General features: G+C 39.6%; 1 protein-coding gene across 3 annotated transcripts in view; it reads left to right on the top strand.

Moving 5' to 3' along the window:
• Positions 1 to 17,001, top strand: part of LOC109869540 (adherens junction-associated protein 1-like) — a 91,083-nt gene extending 74,082 nt beyond the window's left edge. The window contains exons 1-5 of one of the 3 annotated variants that reach the window (XR_004205315.1): positions 6,844 to 6,885; positions 7,197 to 7,284; positions 7,411 to 7,653; positions 8,985 to 9,116; positions 9,973 to 17,001. Coding sequence is in view for 1 of the 3 variants with exons in the window: in XM_020459744.2 (XP_020315333.1) it covers positions 7,197 to 7,284; positions 7,411 to 7,653; positions 8,985 to 9,057 (404 nt within the window). In the remaining 2 variants the exon portion in view is untranslated. Of the gene's footprint in view, positions 1 to 6,843; positions 7,046 to 7,196; positions 7,285 to 7,410; positions 7,654 to 8,984; positions 9,117 to 9,972 lie in introns of those variants that run through there. The other 2 variants (XR_004205314.1, XM_020459744.2) reach the window with 2 other exon arrangements.
• The last annotated feature ends 459 nt before the right edge of the window (positions 17,002 to 17,460 follow it).

The raw sequence follows: 17,460 nt of genomic DNA, 5'->3' as shown, positions 1-17,460 counted from the left end.
AGAGACAAAGATGAGTCCTCTCTATCTCTATGGAGAGCACAGAGTGGATGGCTTCTTTACTAAATACACTGTTTGCTTCTGGTACCATTGACTTAACAGGTAAGAGTTTTCAGCTCAATATCAGTGTCCCGTTTCGTTATCGAGGTTGGCTAGAGTATGGTTCTTATTTTGGCCAGTTAAGCAGCCTGGACTCAGGGGTAGATGTAACATAGTAAATGTAAATCCAGCCCACTTCAATCAGTATATGTTACGTTTCGTATAGTATATATATATATTTTGTTTTTTCGTATAGTATGATATGTTATGAATAACAAATGGTATAATATGTTACTAATTGCAATTTGTTGTGGCTAACGTTAGCTAGGTTAGGTTTAAGGTCAGGGTTAAGGTTAGGGTTAGGAGTTAGGTTAAAAGGTTAAGGTTAGGGTAAGTGTTTCCTACAATGCTAAGTAGTTGCAAAGTAGCTAAAAAGTAATAAGTAGTTGCTAAAGTTGTCCATGATGAGATTTGAACACCAAACCTTTGGGTTGCTAGACATTCATGTCATATGCCCACCCATCCATCCATCCATCCAACCCAACCAAACACCTTACTTTTATTTTTTGCCTTAAGTAACCTTCTGTCTTATGTAACCATACCAAACATAACATATCATATTCAGATTTACATTTACTATGCTACGTCTAGTCTATGCTACGTCAAGAGACCAGGCTGAGTTAAGAACTATAGTGTTGCTAGCTTTTTATCAACTGGCTGTGGTATTTTGCCACAGATATATACTGCCGTTCAAAAGTTTGGGGTCATCTAGAAATGTCCTTGTTTTTGAAAGAAAAACTCATTTTTTGTCTAATAAAATAACATACAATTTATCAGAAACACAGTGTAGACATTGTTAATGTTGTAAATGACTAGCTGGAAACTATTTTAGATGATTTTTTATGGAATATCTACTTAGGCGTACAGAGGCCCATTATCAGCAACCATCATTCCTGTATTCCAATGGCACGTTGTGTTAGCTAATCCAAGTTTTTCATTTTAAAAGGCTAATTGATCATTGGAAAACCCTTTTCCAATTATGTTAGTACATCTGAAAACTTTTGTTCAGATTAAAGAAGCAATAAAACTGGCTTTCTTTAGACTAGTTGAGTATCTGGAGCATCAGCGTTTGTGGGTTTGATTACAGGCTCAAAATGGCCAGAAACAATGAACTTTCTTCTGAAACTCTTCAGTCTATTCTTCTTCTGAGAAATGAAGGCTATTCCATGTGAGAAATTGCCAAGAAACTGGAGATCTCATACAACGCTGTGTACTACTCCCTTCCCAGAACAGCGCAAACTGACTCTAACCAGAATAGAAAGAGGAGTGGGAGGCCCCGGTGCACAACTGAGCAAGAGGACAAGTACATTAGAGTGTCTAGTTTGAGAAACAGACGCCTCACAATTACTCAACTGGCAGCTTCATTAAATAGTACCCGCAAAACACCAGTCTCAATGTCAACAGTGAAGAGGCGACTCTGGGATGCTGGCCTTGGCTTGTATCCACTACTATTTAATGAACTGGATGTGTATAGACATAGGTATATATTTATGTTAAGCTGAATGTGTTTGATAGAATATGATATCAGCAACAAATGTGGGCTGCACCAGCTATTCTTTTAATAAAGGCAGGTAGCGGGGGCGATTTTATTAAAACACAGTGCTTGTCAATGGCATGTTCATCAAACTGTCAAGACCACAAAGGTGAAAACCTCATTTTGTTCTCTCTGGGAGCATTGGTGTAGCTCTCTCTATTCCTCTCTCTCTTTTCTCCCCCTCTCTTGTCTGGCACTGATTCGTCCAAATAAAACCTAACCCAGCACCTCTAAAGCAAGGTGACTGCCAAAGGTGATTTTTAAGCCTCGCTGCCAGAGCACAATGAGTTTGAGCTAGCAGGGCCAAATATTTCTCCCTTCAGCTGGCAGGTCTGGATGGGAATAGAGAATAGTCTGGACTGACTCTCGGTTGTGTCAGTTGAGTCATTATCTGACTTGATCTTTTCTGCTTAATGCACTGCCCTGAAATTAGGTCAAAATGAGACCTAAGACTGGGTTTGTATGGCCAGTGTTCAGCCTGATATTGATTTGGTATAGTATTAAGCTGGAAATCTCTGCCAGAAAAGCCTTTCACGCTGACACAAATGTAAAACGAAACAATTCTCTATGGAGACGTAGACTATTGATCAAGTTCAAGGGCAAGCTATATTATCCATGAACTTGGACAGCTGTTAATTTATTACTCCACACTTTCAACTTCAGCCTTGATGTCAGACAGGACGGGAGGGAGAGGAGCGAGCAGAGTGAGAGCGAGAGCGAGAAATGCAAATGCCAGATAAGTGAAAGTGCCTTTGCTGCAGAGGGACTGTGATTGCAGCGAAGGAAAGGAGGCTTTCCTGAGCCAGCCAGAGATATCAGTCGTCCAAGGTTGACCTGGCTGCTTTGTGCCCTGCCCACAGAAGTTTGCTATCCAAGTGCATATGCAGCACAATGAGGGAGCTAGAGTAGCACGAGCCAGCTAGCAGACACCAGGAGTGTTGGCACGTCCTTGAGGAGTGGCAGCTCCTTTTGAGATATTCTTAAGACAAATTGGCCTGGATCAGCAGACAATTGGCTGATGAGAGGGTCTTGATGTATGGGCCCATGAGGACATTTTCATCATGAAGGGCTTTGCGTTCTGCTGCATGTGGCCCACTACTGGTGAATTATTGTGAATTGGCGTTGTGCAACAGCAAGGCTGTGATTGGTGGAGGGAGATTTAGGGATGGAGGGTTGTGAACCAAAACTCAGAAAGGGGGCAACACTGTGGACAATGTAATTTGCCCTGTAGAAATGTGCAAATGTTTATTTTTTGTTCTCATTACAGTCTTCCCACTGGGCACAGATGTCAGTTAAACATCTAGTTTTGATTTGCATTTGGTTGAGTTGTCAACTAATGTGAATTGAACATGAAATCAACAAAACATTTCACCATGTTATTGGATTTAAAGTTGGGTGAAAAAAATATTAAATGACCTTCCTTTTAATGACTTTTTGTAAATCCAATCAGTTTCTGTGTTTATTTGATTTTTGGGGTTGTAACTGGCGTTCAATCCATTTTGAATTCTGTCTGTAACATTACAAAATGTGGAATGACGGCACCCTACGCAGGGTAATATCTCCTTAGACCAGAGAGCCCCCTACTGGCCCTCTACACCACTTCCAGTAGCTTCTGACTTCCCATTCAGGGACCGACCAGGACCAACCCTGCTTGGCTTCAGAGACAAGCCAGTAGTAGGATGCAGGGTGGTATGCTGCTGCCAATGGTGCGGCAGTGCCAAGATGGAGGCACGGTTGCTTCAACACAGCGCCACTTATTAGTCATCTAGTGTATATATAAATAATTGGTTGTTACACACGAATTGAATTGATTCAAAATTCAAAGTATTACAGACTTCAATATTCAAAACATTATAATTTAGATGTGTGGTGAGGAAAACAAAATGTAACATTCCCCATTGGTTTAATTCATTTTGGTCCAATCAGGCTAATGCAAGCCATGCCAGAGGCTGTTGAAACATAGCTAACTCGAAATATGAACTTAAAAACTGTATGGGTCCATCAAAAAAAGCTTGGGCAAAGATAAAATCATGTATATTTGTATTTCAACTGAATTAGAGGTATTTTTGAGGTAAACTGACAAACATTGACAAGCATTAGGGCTTTGAATTCACTAATAGGGAATCAGGAAAGTGTTCAGAAACTCAAAGGAAGTTTAAAGTTTCCCACCGGTTCAAGAGAAGTTGTAAAAGTTATAAAATAACTCTAATCGAACATGTGGGTGCGTGGCTTCATTTGAATATTTTAATGTTCTGTTATTTAATAAAGAGAATAATCATATCTTTATCAATACCTAAAGTAAAACTCTCCACAGATATCTTCCTCTGACTTTGAGTTGATTGCCCTTGGTGCAATTAGGGTGACCACATATAAAATACGCAAATGCAGGACAACAGGATGATTTTGAGGGACATTTGCGGGACAGTGTAGCCTACATTAATAAACACATTTGGCAGCACCAAAGCACATTCTGCCTAGTTGCACGCCCTGTTGAGTTTTGGCCACAGGATAATTTGGTCTGACTATTCAGCTAACCATCCTAAAATCTCATACAAAATGTGTTTTTTTTGTGTGTGTAACAGTAACCACGTTTCCATCCAAGCATTCCATGCAGATTAATTACCTGACTCATGAAAAAAGTCACGACCGGACTAATGGAAACATGAAATGCCACTGCAATTTTATAAATGCAGACAGACAATTTGTTCGTACGACATAGTTGGATATTTTTGTATCTAGTTGGATATTTTTGTATTTTTGTAAAATTAATTATGTGAGAAATGTCTTTCGAAACGTCTTTATGCGCATATATTGAAATAATAACCATCATATTGAAGTAAACTTGGAGTCATGCAATGATATTTTGTGTGGTCCTCCCACTATGATTCGGGAAAGCATGCAGTTTTTTGTTGGGGCGGCAGGTAGCCTAGGGGCGGCAGGTAGCCTAGTGGTAAGAGCGTTGGGCCAGTAACCGAAAGGTTGCTAAATTGAATCCCCGAGCTGACAAGGTAAAAAGCTGTTGTTCTGTCCCTGAACAAGGCAGTTAACCCACTGTTCCTAGGCCGTCATTGTAAATAAGAATTTGTTCTTAACTGACTTGCCTAGTTAAATAAAAAGAATAAAAATGTGTCTACAGATGAAATAAGTTACGATGAACTTCACAGGGTGGTGAATGTGCAATATGTACATTTTACCTCAACTAACCGGTGCCCCTGCACATTGACTCTGTACCGGTACCCCCCTGTATATAGTCTCGCTATTGTTATTTTACTGCTGCTCTTTAATTACTTGTTACTTTTATTTCTTATTCTTATCCATATTTTTTATAACTGCGTTGTTGGTTAGGGGCTCGTAAGTTAGGAGCTCGTAAGTAAGAATTTCAGTAAGATCTACACCTGTTGTGTTCGGTGCATTTGCCTAATAAAATTTGATGTGATTTCATTTGATTTGATGCTCCTTACCAATAAATAATGAGTCTTATTCTGGTGACATGGATAACGATGCTTGACAAATACAAATAATATCGGTCTTCTCCATAATAATCTCATAATGTAAGTAGCCTACCTGCACTATATCTGCCAGCTGTTGGCTAGAGCACATGTGCCAAGACCAGAGTGGGCACGTTTGCTGTATAATGCAACAGTTTTTGTGAGAAAATCATCAGTAGAGTTGAAAATGCTCTGGAAATCACTTAACTTGTATTTTTAATTTGGTACATGGGAATTTAATTTAATGGCAAAAGTTATTATTATGTGAACTATGTCATCACTAACTGCAACATTTCAGTGTGATGGAAACACATCTCTGGTGGAAATATTTGCATATGGTTTTATGCAGATTTTAGAATATTCGCATGAAAATCTGTCACAAATTGGATGGAAACCTAGCCATTAATGTTATACTATGCTATTATATTTGGTTATATTATGTAGAATACCAATTAATCATTGTGTGAACTTCCGAGACATTGATTCAGCTTTGATGTAACTTTACTAAACAAGCACCATTTGGAGAAGTGGTGGAGTCACCGATGCTCTGGCAGCACTACACCCCTGCAGTCTGTTGCACTGAATGAGCAAATGAAGCGCACCTAGCCTACTCCTTTACCTCCCGGAAAAGTTGGGGATGCAGAAATGAGAGACCACGTGGCTGTTTTATGAAAAAGTTGCAGAAAATATGTTGAATGAGCAACTAATGAGCATGGAGAGCCTCACAAGTTTGACTAAATGACCTCATATCAGTCAGTCTAATATGGTTATTTACTTACTTTTTGTGGTAAGCCTAACTGTACTTTCCAAGTTTAGGTGGAATTTAGCTCGAAAGGATTTTATAAATACTATTAGTTGAAGATAGGCCTATGACATTGGCCTACTTAGCACTGTGCAGAATATTAGATCTCAACAGCGAGTGTTTAACATTATCAGTAGGTTTAGGCTACCACATCCATACACTGAGAAGGTGCGCAACTTTCACTGGGTACGGGGGGGACATGTCCACATTCTGAAATCCCCCCAGTTTAATAATTGGAATGTGATACAAAACGAGGCAACGGTGTGCTTTAGGGCCCTGCTGACGCCTCCGAGCGGCCGGGTAGGATGTTTGGAGTGTTTATCCGGCTGAAAAAAAATAAAAAAAATAATAATAATATGCCCCCCCCCCAACCAAAGTTGCACCCCTGACACTGAGTATACCAAACATTAGGAACACCTTCCTAATATTGAGTTGAACCCCCCACCCCCCTTTTGCCCTCAGCACATCCTCAATTCATCGAGGTATGAACTCTACAAGGTTTCCAAAGTGTTCCACAGGGATGCTGGCCCATGTTGACTCCAATGCTTCACACAGTTGTCAAGATGGCCTGATGTCCTTTGAGTGGTGGACCATTCTTGATACACGGAAAATGGTTATGCTTGAAAAACACAGCAGCGTTGCAGTTCGTGACACAAACCGTTGTACCTGGCACCTACCACCATACCCCGTTCAAATCCTTTTGGCTTGACCATTCACCCTCTGAATGGCACACAAACACAATCCATGTCTCAATTATTTCAAGACTTGAAAATACTTCTTTAACCTGTCGCCTCCCCTTCATCTCCACTGATTGAAGTGGATTTAACAAGTGACATCAATAAGGGATAATAGCTTTCATCTGGATTCACCTGATCAGTCTAAATCATGGAAAGAACAGGTGTTCTTAATGTTTGGTATACTAAGTGTGTATCTTTTCATAAGCGCAACATGACTTCAAGAGACAGGTTGGAAATTTTGACTGAAATAGAGGACAAATCAACCTTTTTTTCTAAATGAGTGGTGTTTGAATTTGTTGATAAAATGGGGGACATGATGGTTTGGTTGCAGGACGTGGGACAAAATGCGTAACTGTCCCACACAATCTGGGACATGTGGTCACCCAAGGTGCAATGTGGAGCACATATCCTCATTCAAAAACATCTTTAAAATATCCCTATATAGTTTTCTATAACATGGCAAATCACCACCTGCCTTTAAAACAGTTCCCATCGGAACTAAGAGTTTCTGTGTGTTTTGTGTCTTTGTCTCTTTGCAGGTCTGGCAGTTCACCAGATTATTACAATCACTGTGTCTCTCATTATGGTCATCGCAGCCTTGATAACTACACTTGTCCTTAAAAACTGGTAGGAAAGATTCCTTTACTTTGCAACTACTTCCTGACACACAATACACCACTTTTGAAATGCCAATGAAGTGGTACAAGGTATGATTTTATGTTTGTTTTTTGTCTTTGGTACGTGTTTTTGTAGCTGTGCACAGTCGGGGAATGGCCGTCACAGTAGCCATCAGCGGAAGATCCACCAGCAGGAGGAGAGCTGTCAGAACCTGACCGACTTCACCCCTGCCCGCGTGCCCAGCAAGGTGGACATCTTCACCGCCTACAACGACAGCCTGCAGTGCTCGCACGAGTGTGTGCGCACCGCCGTGCCCGTCTACACGGACGAGATGATCCAGCAGACCCCTATATACAAGACCACCTACAATGGAAATAGGTATGTCGGCTTTAAATTGCTCTTGGCTCTAGGTTTCTGGGTCAGTTTAAGTGCTTCCCTCTCACTGTTCAGTTAGTTATGAGTTTTTCCTGGTAAAATCACATATTTGGGAAAAAGTCCTGGCCCTATCTTTGGGAAATGGTGTAAATCCCTCTTGTATGTAATACCCTTGTTAAAACCAAGTATAGTGTTATAAATAATTGGAATTACATTTAAAAGGGGATTGAATTGCAATGCTGTTAATGCATTTCTTTTGAATAAATATGTATTTAATGTACAAGTGAATAGGTTGGTTTACTTTAAGGTTTAAGTTTTGACCACTAAGGTAGCCAATGGGAGAGTTGACCTGGTTAACAGGAGGCCTGGGAAAGAAAGAGAGGGGTTGGACAGAAAGAAAGATGGAGAGACATTATCAGTGCTGGTGAAGAAAAACTAGAAAGAAGACGATAAAATAGAACAAACCCCATACCTACTGAGTTTGGAAGGGAAATGTTTATTTTATAAGAGAGTATTATTATTTTGTTAAGAAAAACTTAGAGACTGAAGCTACCGTCTCATCGTGGAGGTATTTGACAGCCTCGTGGTTAGCCTAGCAACGTGCGAGACCTGGAGAGAATTGCTTGTGGAAGATTAACGAGTTCATGTTTCCATGGGATATCTGTTGCTGCTAAGGAGCACTGTCTGCATTGATAGCTGTGCTTGCTGGGGATATTGTGAGGACACCTGCTCGGAACTGCCATACTTCACTGAGGAAATATCTAGGAGTAGTGAGTAACCACAACGGTGGGGTGCTTCGGGACTTTATGTCTGTCTTCATTTTTGTTGAGCTCCAACGCGTGCCAACGGGTTTAAGCAAGCTTGCAAGTAATTTGGACATGGGTTATGCACGACTCATTGGGGTTTATTATTATTATTTTTTTTTTATGTGGTACATTGAAAATGTGATAATACAGATCTTGAAACGTATGTCTGCTGCATTGGTGGAGTCATTTACTGTTTCGGTTTCATGTAATGCATGGGTAAGCATGTCCTTATATAACAACAAAAATCTATAATCATTCTATCTGAAGTTAATACCCTAGTTGCCATCACCCTAGATATTCTACAATAGGGATTCTTATTGGACATGTCCTTCTCACCTAATATCCCATGCTGTTGAGATATTCTAAGTAAGGTAATATCGTGAGTCAAATTCGAGCCTGGTGAGAGGGTCAAATGTAACTGGTATGGTTTCCTTTCCAAAGTACCACTATAAGAGTGTGTCCTGGACTTAGTTGATGAGTAACTATCAGGTTCTCACTGTCTTTTTGTCTCAATCCTTTGTCCTACAGACCTTCTCCCACTGAAAGGCAGCTGATTCCTGTGGCCTTTGTGTCAGAGAAGTGGTTTGAGATCTCCTGCTGACCAGTTGAAGTCTTTTTTACGTCACGTGGGTGGAATAGACTTCCTGCATTTATGCTCTGGTGAGTACCACTTTTCCCCTTTGGTCCCTGGGTGATTTTGTCCCAGTTTGGGAATAGAAGGGAACTTGGCATATGGTTGTTATTTCGTAGATGATTTTTCATAAACTGCCTTGCTAAATGCAATTTAAACGGCAAGATCACCAAAGGTCATTCATTAGCTATATTATAATTCAAAATGTTTATTAGAAGTTTAGGCTTGATTATGTTTGCTTCATTCCCTTCGACAACCTAATGTCTTTATTTGCCTTTATGAAACATATTAAGCATTTATGAAGTTGCAGCCCTCATTCATGTGGTCAGTGCAATATTGTTTGAATGTTTTGTTATGGGAAAGGGGCACTTTCACGTGACTTTCCTGCATTTTTTTATGCATCACGATAGGCCGGACTGCCTCCATTTGAAATTCAAAGCGTGAAAGTTAAACACATGCTCCGGCCCAGAGTGTGGCTGAAATACCAGGGGGCCACACGTCTGTTATTGACCCAGATTCAGAGAGGAATAGAAAGCCTGCAGGTACCATAGAACAAGGAAGAGGCCCAAAACCATTGTATCTATGCAAACATTGGTCTTAGAGAAAGAACCCAAACGCCCCAGTTCTTCCTTCCAGCACGGCAGTCTTAAGACATGGAGAGTCATGGTAGTTCGATGAGCATATACTATGTATTGCAGTGTGGGTGCATTGTGACATGGTACTTACAACTGGGAGTTATGGTACATGCTGTAGGCTATTTGATGTGCTCTATGATGAGTTTAAAACATAAATGCTTATTTTGCTCCAACTACTGCTTCAAACCTATTGATTTTCTACAGATATTTTGACAATTTTAATGAAGTATGTCATGATTTTTCTCCACAGGACACTTTGGTAAAATTTTCCAACCATGAGAAAGAAGTGACTCAAACAATGGCCAATTTTGTAAGATAGTAGGAACTCTCTCTCTCTCTGGACACTGATGAAGATATTTATTTTTCTAAAAATTATGACAACCGAGCAGCCATACCGCTGCCACTTCATATTATTATCCAGAGACCTGTGGTAGTTTAGATATGTAGTTAGAGTTAATGTGTAGCTATATTACTGGATGTGCAGGAGAAGACCATTGACATCAGCGACACCTTGAAGAAGACTAGCTGCCTTGGAGAGCTAGGAGACTCTGAGACGCTGCTCACAGTGGAAGAAACTGAGCTGTATTTACTGAACAATGTGCCAATAATGCCACTATGTGCCACAATCTGTACAGAAGGAACTTTCGACAACAATTTATGGACAACTAAAATATTGCTATATTAACTCTGTATCAAACCAACTCCATCTTTTTTTTAAAGAAAAGTGAAGAAAAAAAATGTTAAGTATTTTAATATCTTTTCTGATGTAGTTTTAAGAACTGTGTTGCAAAGTCCCAAAAATGTTTATTATATGAAGCACTATTAATTGAGGCCAAGAAACAAAAAATAATAATGGTAAATGCTTTATCCAACACTTACATTTAAGGCATTGTTTAAGGTCCCATTTTAAAACCAGAATAGTCTGTCTATTTTTATACATAAAAAGAGGTCAGTCACAACCCAAGCAGTGCAGTTCCCATGCCACACAATGTTTGGACTGTTAATGACGTGCCGCTGTCCAATCAGATATTAAAGCAAAGGGGACGATTTCAAAACACGTATCGAATCCAAGCCCAGATTAATTTGCCATTCGGTATGACCCATTTCTCAGTGGTTTTTGATTATGCTTACTACATTTCTTCAAAACTTCTGTCTCGATGGCTGTCAAACAGTGCATACCCTATATCCTGTTGTGGTCAGTTCAATCTGAATGGTTATCCAGATAGCTAAGGCAAATAGAGAGGATTAGCAGTATGTTTACATATGTACTGACTCAGGTCATGTCTAATATATAAGTCTTCATTTCCTCTTCCATCCCAAGCATTATTCACAAGTGATAAGACATGATAAGTTACTATGAGTGGTGGTAGGATATGAGCAGTACTGCACAAGGGTGTCAATTTAGAATTAACTTGTAAGAATATAATTATTCTCTACAGTTACGGTTAGTGAGAAATATTGAATATCTCCTCTCAACTACAGTGCATTCGGGAAAGTATTCAGACCCCTTAACTTTTTCCACATTTTGTTATGTTACAGCCTTATTCTAAAATGTATTCCCCCCCCCCCTCCTCAATCTACACACGACCCCATTATGACAAAGCAAAAACAGGTTTTTGGACATTTTCGCAAATGTATTAAAATAAACTGAAATATGACATTTCCATAAGTATACAGACCCTTTACTCAGTACTTTGTTGAAGCACCTTTGGCAGCGATTACAGTCTCAAGTCTTCTTGGGTATGACGCTACAAGCTTGGCACACCTGTATTTGGGGAGTTTCTCAGATTCTTCTCTGCAGATCCTCTCAAGCTCTGTCAGGTTGGATGGGGAGTGTTGCTGCACACCTATATTCAGGTCTCTCCAGAGATGTTTGATCGGGTTCAAGTCCGGGCTCTGGCTAGGCCACTCAAGGACATTCAGAGACTTGTCCCAAAGCCACTCCAGTGCTGTCTTGGCTGTGTGCTTAGGGTTGTTGTCCTGTTGGAAGGTGAACCTTCACCCCAGTCTGAGGTTCTGAGCGCTCTGGAGCAGGTTTTCAACATTGATCTCTCTGTACTTTGCTCCATTCATCTTTCCCTCGATCCTGGCTAGTCTCCCAGTCCCTGCCTCTGAAAAACATCCCCACAGCATGATGCTGCCACCACCATGCTTCACCGTAGGAATTGTGCCAGATCTACTCCAGAAGTGATGCTTGGGATTCAGGCCAAAGAGTTCAGTCTTGGTTTCATCAGACCAGAGAATCTTGTTTCTCATGGTCTGAGAGTCCTTTAGGTGCCTTTTGGCAAACTCCAAGCGGGCTGTCATGTGCCTTTTACTGAGGAGTGGCATCCGTCTGGCCACTCTACCATAAAGGCCTGACTGTGGAGTGCTGCAGAGATGGTTGTCCTTCTATAAGGTTCTCCCATCTCCACAGAGGAACTCTGGTGCTCAAGTTGTAGAAACATCTCAAGGATGATCAATGTTAACAGGATGCACCTGAGCTCAATTTTGAGTATTTTAGCAAAGGGTCTTAATACATTTGCAAACATTAATTTTTTTAAACTCTCTCTTGTCATAATATGGTATTGTGTTTAGATTTGAGATTTTTTTAAATTTTAGAATAAAGCTGTAAAGTAACCAAATGTATAAAAAGTGAATGTGCTGTACCTAATTATTCAGGGATTATATATTAAAATAACTAAGGTTCAGATTTTTCAAACAGTGCTTCTAAGGCCACTATTGTGTGTATTTTTGGGGAATTGTAATACTTTTTTTGTGTTGTATTTATCAAGCACATGCTAATTGAAATTATAATTGGAATGATCATATTAACATCTCCTCACACAGGAGATTTATAAAGGTGTGTGACGTATTTACAATTGGAAGTAGTCTTTTCTATACCATAATGTCAGAAATGCATGCAATCAAGAAATTGATATCTGCACATCCCCCTCCAGCAATTAAAAAAAAAGGTATCCCTTCAAATTAGGTCCAAATTAGCTGTATATCTTGCACTGTGAATGCAGTCACAAACATGTATAATAATGTTCCTCCCTAAACCTCACCTCTACTGTATGAAGGAATACAATCTCAGCTCTTTCATGCCAAGTGCTGTACAGGAATGTACTTTCCTGGTGCGTGGGGGTTGCTCATGGATGTGTGCTTGTGGAATATCAGTGTGTTTGCCTTGTCAAAACCTCCAGCATGATCAATGAGATGCAGAACCAGGGGGATTGGGAGCAGCCAATCAAAAACAAGTCTGGGCCACATGTAATACATTAATTAATTGATAAGTTAATTAAATTCCATATTTGGCAAGTCAGGACACTTGGACAATGCAAAAAATATTTCATTACACTAGTGGGTTGGTAGAAAGCACAAAAAACAACAACACTCGATTGCAATTATTTTGTGTGGAACGCAATATGTACAGATGTAAAGATGGACTGGATTCTGTCCTGGGTTGAGATCTGCACTTACTCAAGGAGACAAACAAGATTCAGGCTTCTGCTATTCTGTTCCCTGAGCTCAAGGCAGAAGTAGACCTTTAGTATAGGTCCGAGATGAGTTAGCCTAAATCACTAAATCATGTTTATGCACCTAGAGGGGTAAAGAACTGACCTTGGATCAGAGGCTGCGGTGCAATATTGACTCCAAGTACACTATTCTCTCCCCTCACACACCAAAACACCATGAATGACAATGCCAATTTGGCCCAACATGTACGTTGAGGTTGAGTTACGTCAACATAACATATATTTTTGGAATGAAGAGTGTTATCCTGATAGTCAGAGGGTTACTAAATTACTGTATATTATACATGTGTAAATGTATTTTATATATATTTGCTTCTATTTGTGTACAGGTGTGTTCTATTTTTAAAGACCTGTCCCTTTTTGGGAAAGGTTCAGCTAGGTTGGGGATAGTGTCTTTGTTTACATGTGTAACTACAGTATTTCTTTCACAACACAAACTAACATTGTGCCAAGCTTCCTACCTGCACTTTCAAGCAGTACTTGTATTATATATTTAGCTAACTAATACAATACTTAAATAGAAGCTGCAATATTTTAAATACTGATAAAGGATTTGGGTTGTGAAAGGTTACAGAGCTACCGTCCATGAGAATCTACACAGACGTGAGAAGTTATTTTGATTGTATACTAGGCTGAGATCAGAATGCTGCTGCCTTGGGTTTGGTTGGTAAACAATGTGCAATTATCAAATGCTGACACACCATTTTCATAGGAATTCTATTTGCTTCTGGAAATATGATTAGTCATGGTGAAAAGGGAAGTCATGTTAACCCAATAATAATTGGAATGAGAGAAAGTCAGACACTGAAACTGAGTTTCTTTTTAAAGAATTTGCATTGTAATATTTACTACATGTAACTACTCTAGAGATCTAGACGTGTTATTTTTTCTCTTTAAAGGCAGAGGAAACTATTATACCTATGACCCCAATATGATTAAGCATGAGTTGAAGTTCTAGATACATTATCAGAAAGAAATAGAGTAGTAAAGAAAACAAAGATTAAGGGTTCCATGGGTTTTTAGTGTAAATATTTCACTCCCCTTTCATGGTAAACCACTCATTGATGCAATGGTAACACTGGCAAGATTGAAAAAAAGGACACCTGCTGATGCATATGCAGAGAACAAGTACATTGTTTTATGCTTGTACTGAAATGTATCGGGTATGTAATTATGTCTATCTTTCATATGATGATGACTAAAATACCGCTAATTGTTTTCCACAAAATTCTCCCCTCTCATGAACATCTTTGGATATTTTTGCCTCAATATTCTAAAGGAAGTTTGAGACATCATAGGAATATCAGTGGCACAATTCCTTTCATGTGAAAGGTTCCTCGAGTGCTGTCTACAAGCCTCAGATGTTCGTATATGCTCTCAATCAATTATCAAAACGTGATATTACATTGTCCTGAATGCACATTTCTTAAATTCCTGATATACTGTGAAATTGTTACATGTGAAAGCCTTGCACCTTGCAACATTAATATCATAACTCTCTCAAGTGTCTTGAAATATGAATGGTAATACGCCCATAGGACTTCAAAATGTAGTGAGTACCTACCTGGCTTTAGGGTCGTCACTTGAGTACCTAAACTAGCACTGGAATGGCAAAGAAAATGTATCTTGACATAAGCCACTCACAGGATTTCAGTTCTTCCCTCAGTGTGAAATATCAATGCCAACTACAATAACCATGATTCTCTGCTCAATCTGTTATGAAGAATATGATGCACTGAACCAGACCTGTGCTGTAGTTCACTAACGTGTTCACAGTACACTCATCCTTCCTCCACATTTGACCTGACACCTTGTATCGGTGTTTCAAGAAAGTTGTTTGAGGTTATCAATTCTTGTGGCAGGTCAAAATCAGGAAACACGAAAGAACATACCTAGCTCATGCAAAAGCTATTTATTTTTCACAATGTGTAACACTAAGTTATAATTTTAGGCAACTTGGACATACATTAACATGACTATTTTATGTCATTGTTGATTTCACAGTTAGCCCACTTGACTGTGAAGATGACTTGTGTATACTCTGAATGGGAGGGGGAGTAAGATCAGAGAAATATGAAGTTGACACCAAAGACTGAACACCTTTTGTGAACAAACAAATGTCTACATAAGAGACATATCTGCTCTAGCTGTCTCTTCAGTGATCCCTGACACTAATGGTACAGAATGTCCCCAATGTGTCACCTATGACAAACAAACTGTCAATTAACAAAAGGATGCAGTCAGTCAGTGCCATCAGCAAGAGGAAAGCAGATGTCACACACATATTGGGCAGTATTTCGCTTCATGTCAATATCGTATTGAATATGCCTGACGTCTCAATGGCCCAAGAGGCCTTTTCTATCTATGAGATATGATGAACACTCCAGAACTAAAATAATCAATCTGTCTTGTTTCTCAGTCTAATCACAGGCCAGGGGGTTCAGACTTAAAGTATTTCAATATGGCACTATACTGATGGGGGAAGACATGTTATCATAATGAACATTGTGACTGATTGATATCATTAGAATTCTTCTGGCCACAGGCTAGTTTCGGCACAGGGGTGTTACGGATACTCCTGGTTGTTCTGATATACTTAGAGAAAGGGAATAAATACGGTGTCTGGGTTGTTTTGGGGTGCATATGTTTGCATTACATAGGGTCATTCGTTCACACACTGCTTCCCTCGTCATGTTATTATGACTTCACGTATTGTGCGCTTAAACTGTATCTAAAGCGGAGGGCTCCGATTCTCCTCCCAGATCATGGTTTTATTTTTCTATTCATAAGAGCTATTGTACTGACATGATCACCAGTGCTTATCAATAGTGTCAATGACTTGAACTATCATTTAATGACGTCACCGTTTCCTATACGGCCATATTGGGTCAAGCGGAGTCTGGTTACATGAAACGCATCTGCCTATGAGCATAGCTATATGCCACTGCACAAAAAAAGGGCCTCGGACTGACATTCAGTATGACGCCTTGAAAATGGAGTGTATATTGATCTGGACTGGTTTAACGTTGATATTTGAGATAACCATGTATCGATTGAGTCGTGCTATCACTGGACAGGTCATCAGAATGGAGTCAGCCCTGACAGTGAGGCATTGCCTCAGCATTGCCTTGTCACTCTCTCAGAGAAGACGAAGCCAAGCCGATATATGTCTGGGAGATATTGGGAAGAGGTTTCTTCAGGTATTGAAATCATTCACAAAGCTAAATGATAGACACACATACACCTGACCAAGACGACATATTTTTCTTTCTGGTGTTTTTTTCACACGGCGCCACACAACAACAATTTGTTCAGAGAAACAATCACAAGAATCCATACTACTACTACACAGAACTGACTGAAGTCTTGTTGCCATAACAACTGAAAATTTGTACTTTGTGACTCTTAAACTTTTATATTTGTGTTTAATATATCAATGAGTACCTATGTTAATTTTGTATAAGATCTATGAATATAGTACACACATACACACATACGCACACAGAAGGACTGTACTATAAACAGTAAGTTTCTGTGTCAGCTAAATGTTGTATACTTTTATTTTGTGTCTTATGGATCACATCTCTCTTCTTTTTGTAGGTATTGGTAATGTTTGAATTTCCAGGTGATCTTGATTTGGTTACTCTTGTACTTCTAAGCTCTGTATTTGCAAGCACTGTAAATGCGATTCTCATTGGATTCGTCCTCTGTACATTTAGTACTCTGATGTTGCTATTAATAAAATTTCAAACACAACAGACTGTCTGCCTAAAGTCATGCTGGGGAGTTTGTCTAATAATTATAGGTGTGGATTTAGGGAAACAACACAAATGAACAAATAAACAATTTGAATATGACCCAGCTAACAATGAGGAATCCTCCCAGAATCGTCCCTCTTCCGGGGGGCCAGAACTGATTGAATCGGCCCGGAATCGGTTGTCGGACTCGGCCCGGAATCAAAACTGCCCAGAATCGGCCCAAGTACATCGGGCCATTTCCGTCATCAAAGTAATCAGAAATACAGTGTAGACATTGTTAATGTTGTAAGTGACTATTGTAGCTGGAAACGGCAGATTTTTTTATGGAATATCTACATACAGTATGCATACAGAGGCGCAATATCAGGAACCATCAAGCCTGTGTTCCAATGGCACGTTGTGTTAGCTAATCCAAGTTTATCATTTTAAAGGCTAATTGGAAAAAAAGGGAAAACCATTTTG

Source organism: Oncorhynchus kisutch, linkage group LG24, assembly GCF_002021735.2.
Source record: "Oncorhynchus kisutch isolate 150728-3 linkage group LG24, Okis_V2, whole genome shotgun sequence".
Classification (NCBI taxonomy): domain Eukaryota; kingdom Metazoa; phylum Chordata; class Actinopteri; order Salmoniformes; family Salmonidae; genus Oncorhynchus; species Oncorhynchus kisutch.
The sequence above is the reverse complement of the archived record's forward strand: the minus strand, read 5'-3'. Positions and strand labels throughout refer to the sequence as shown.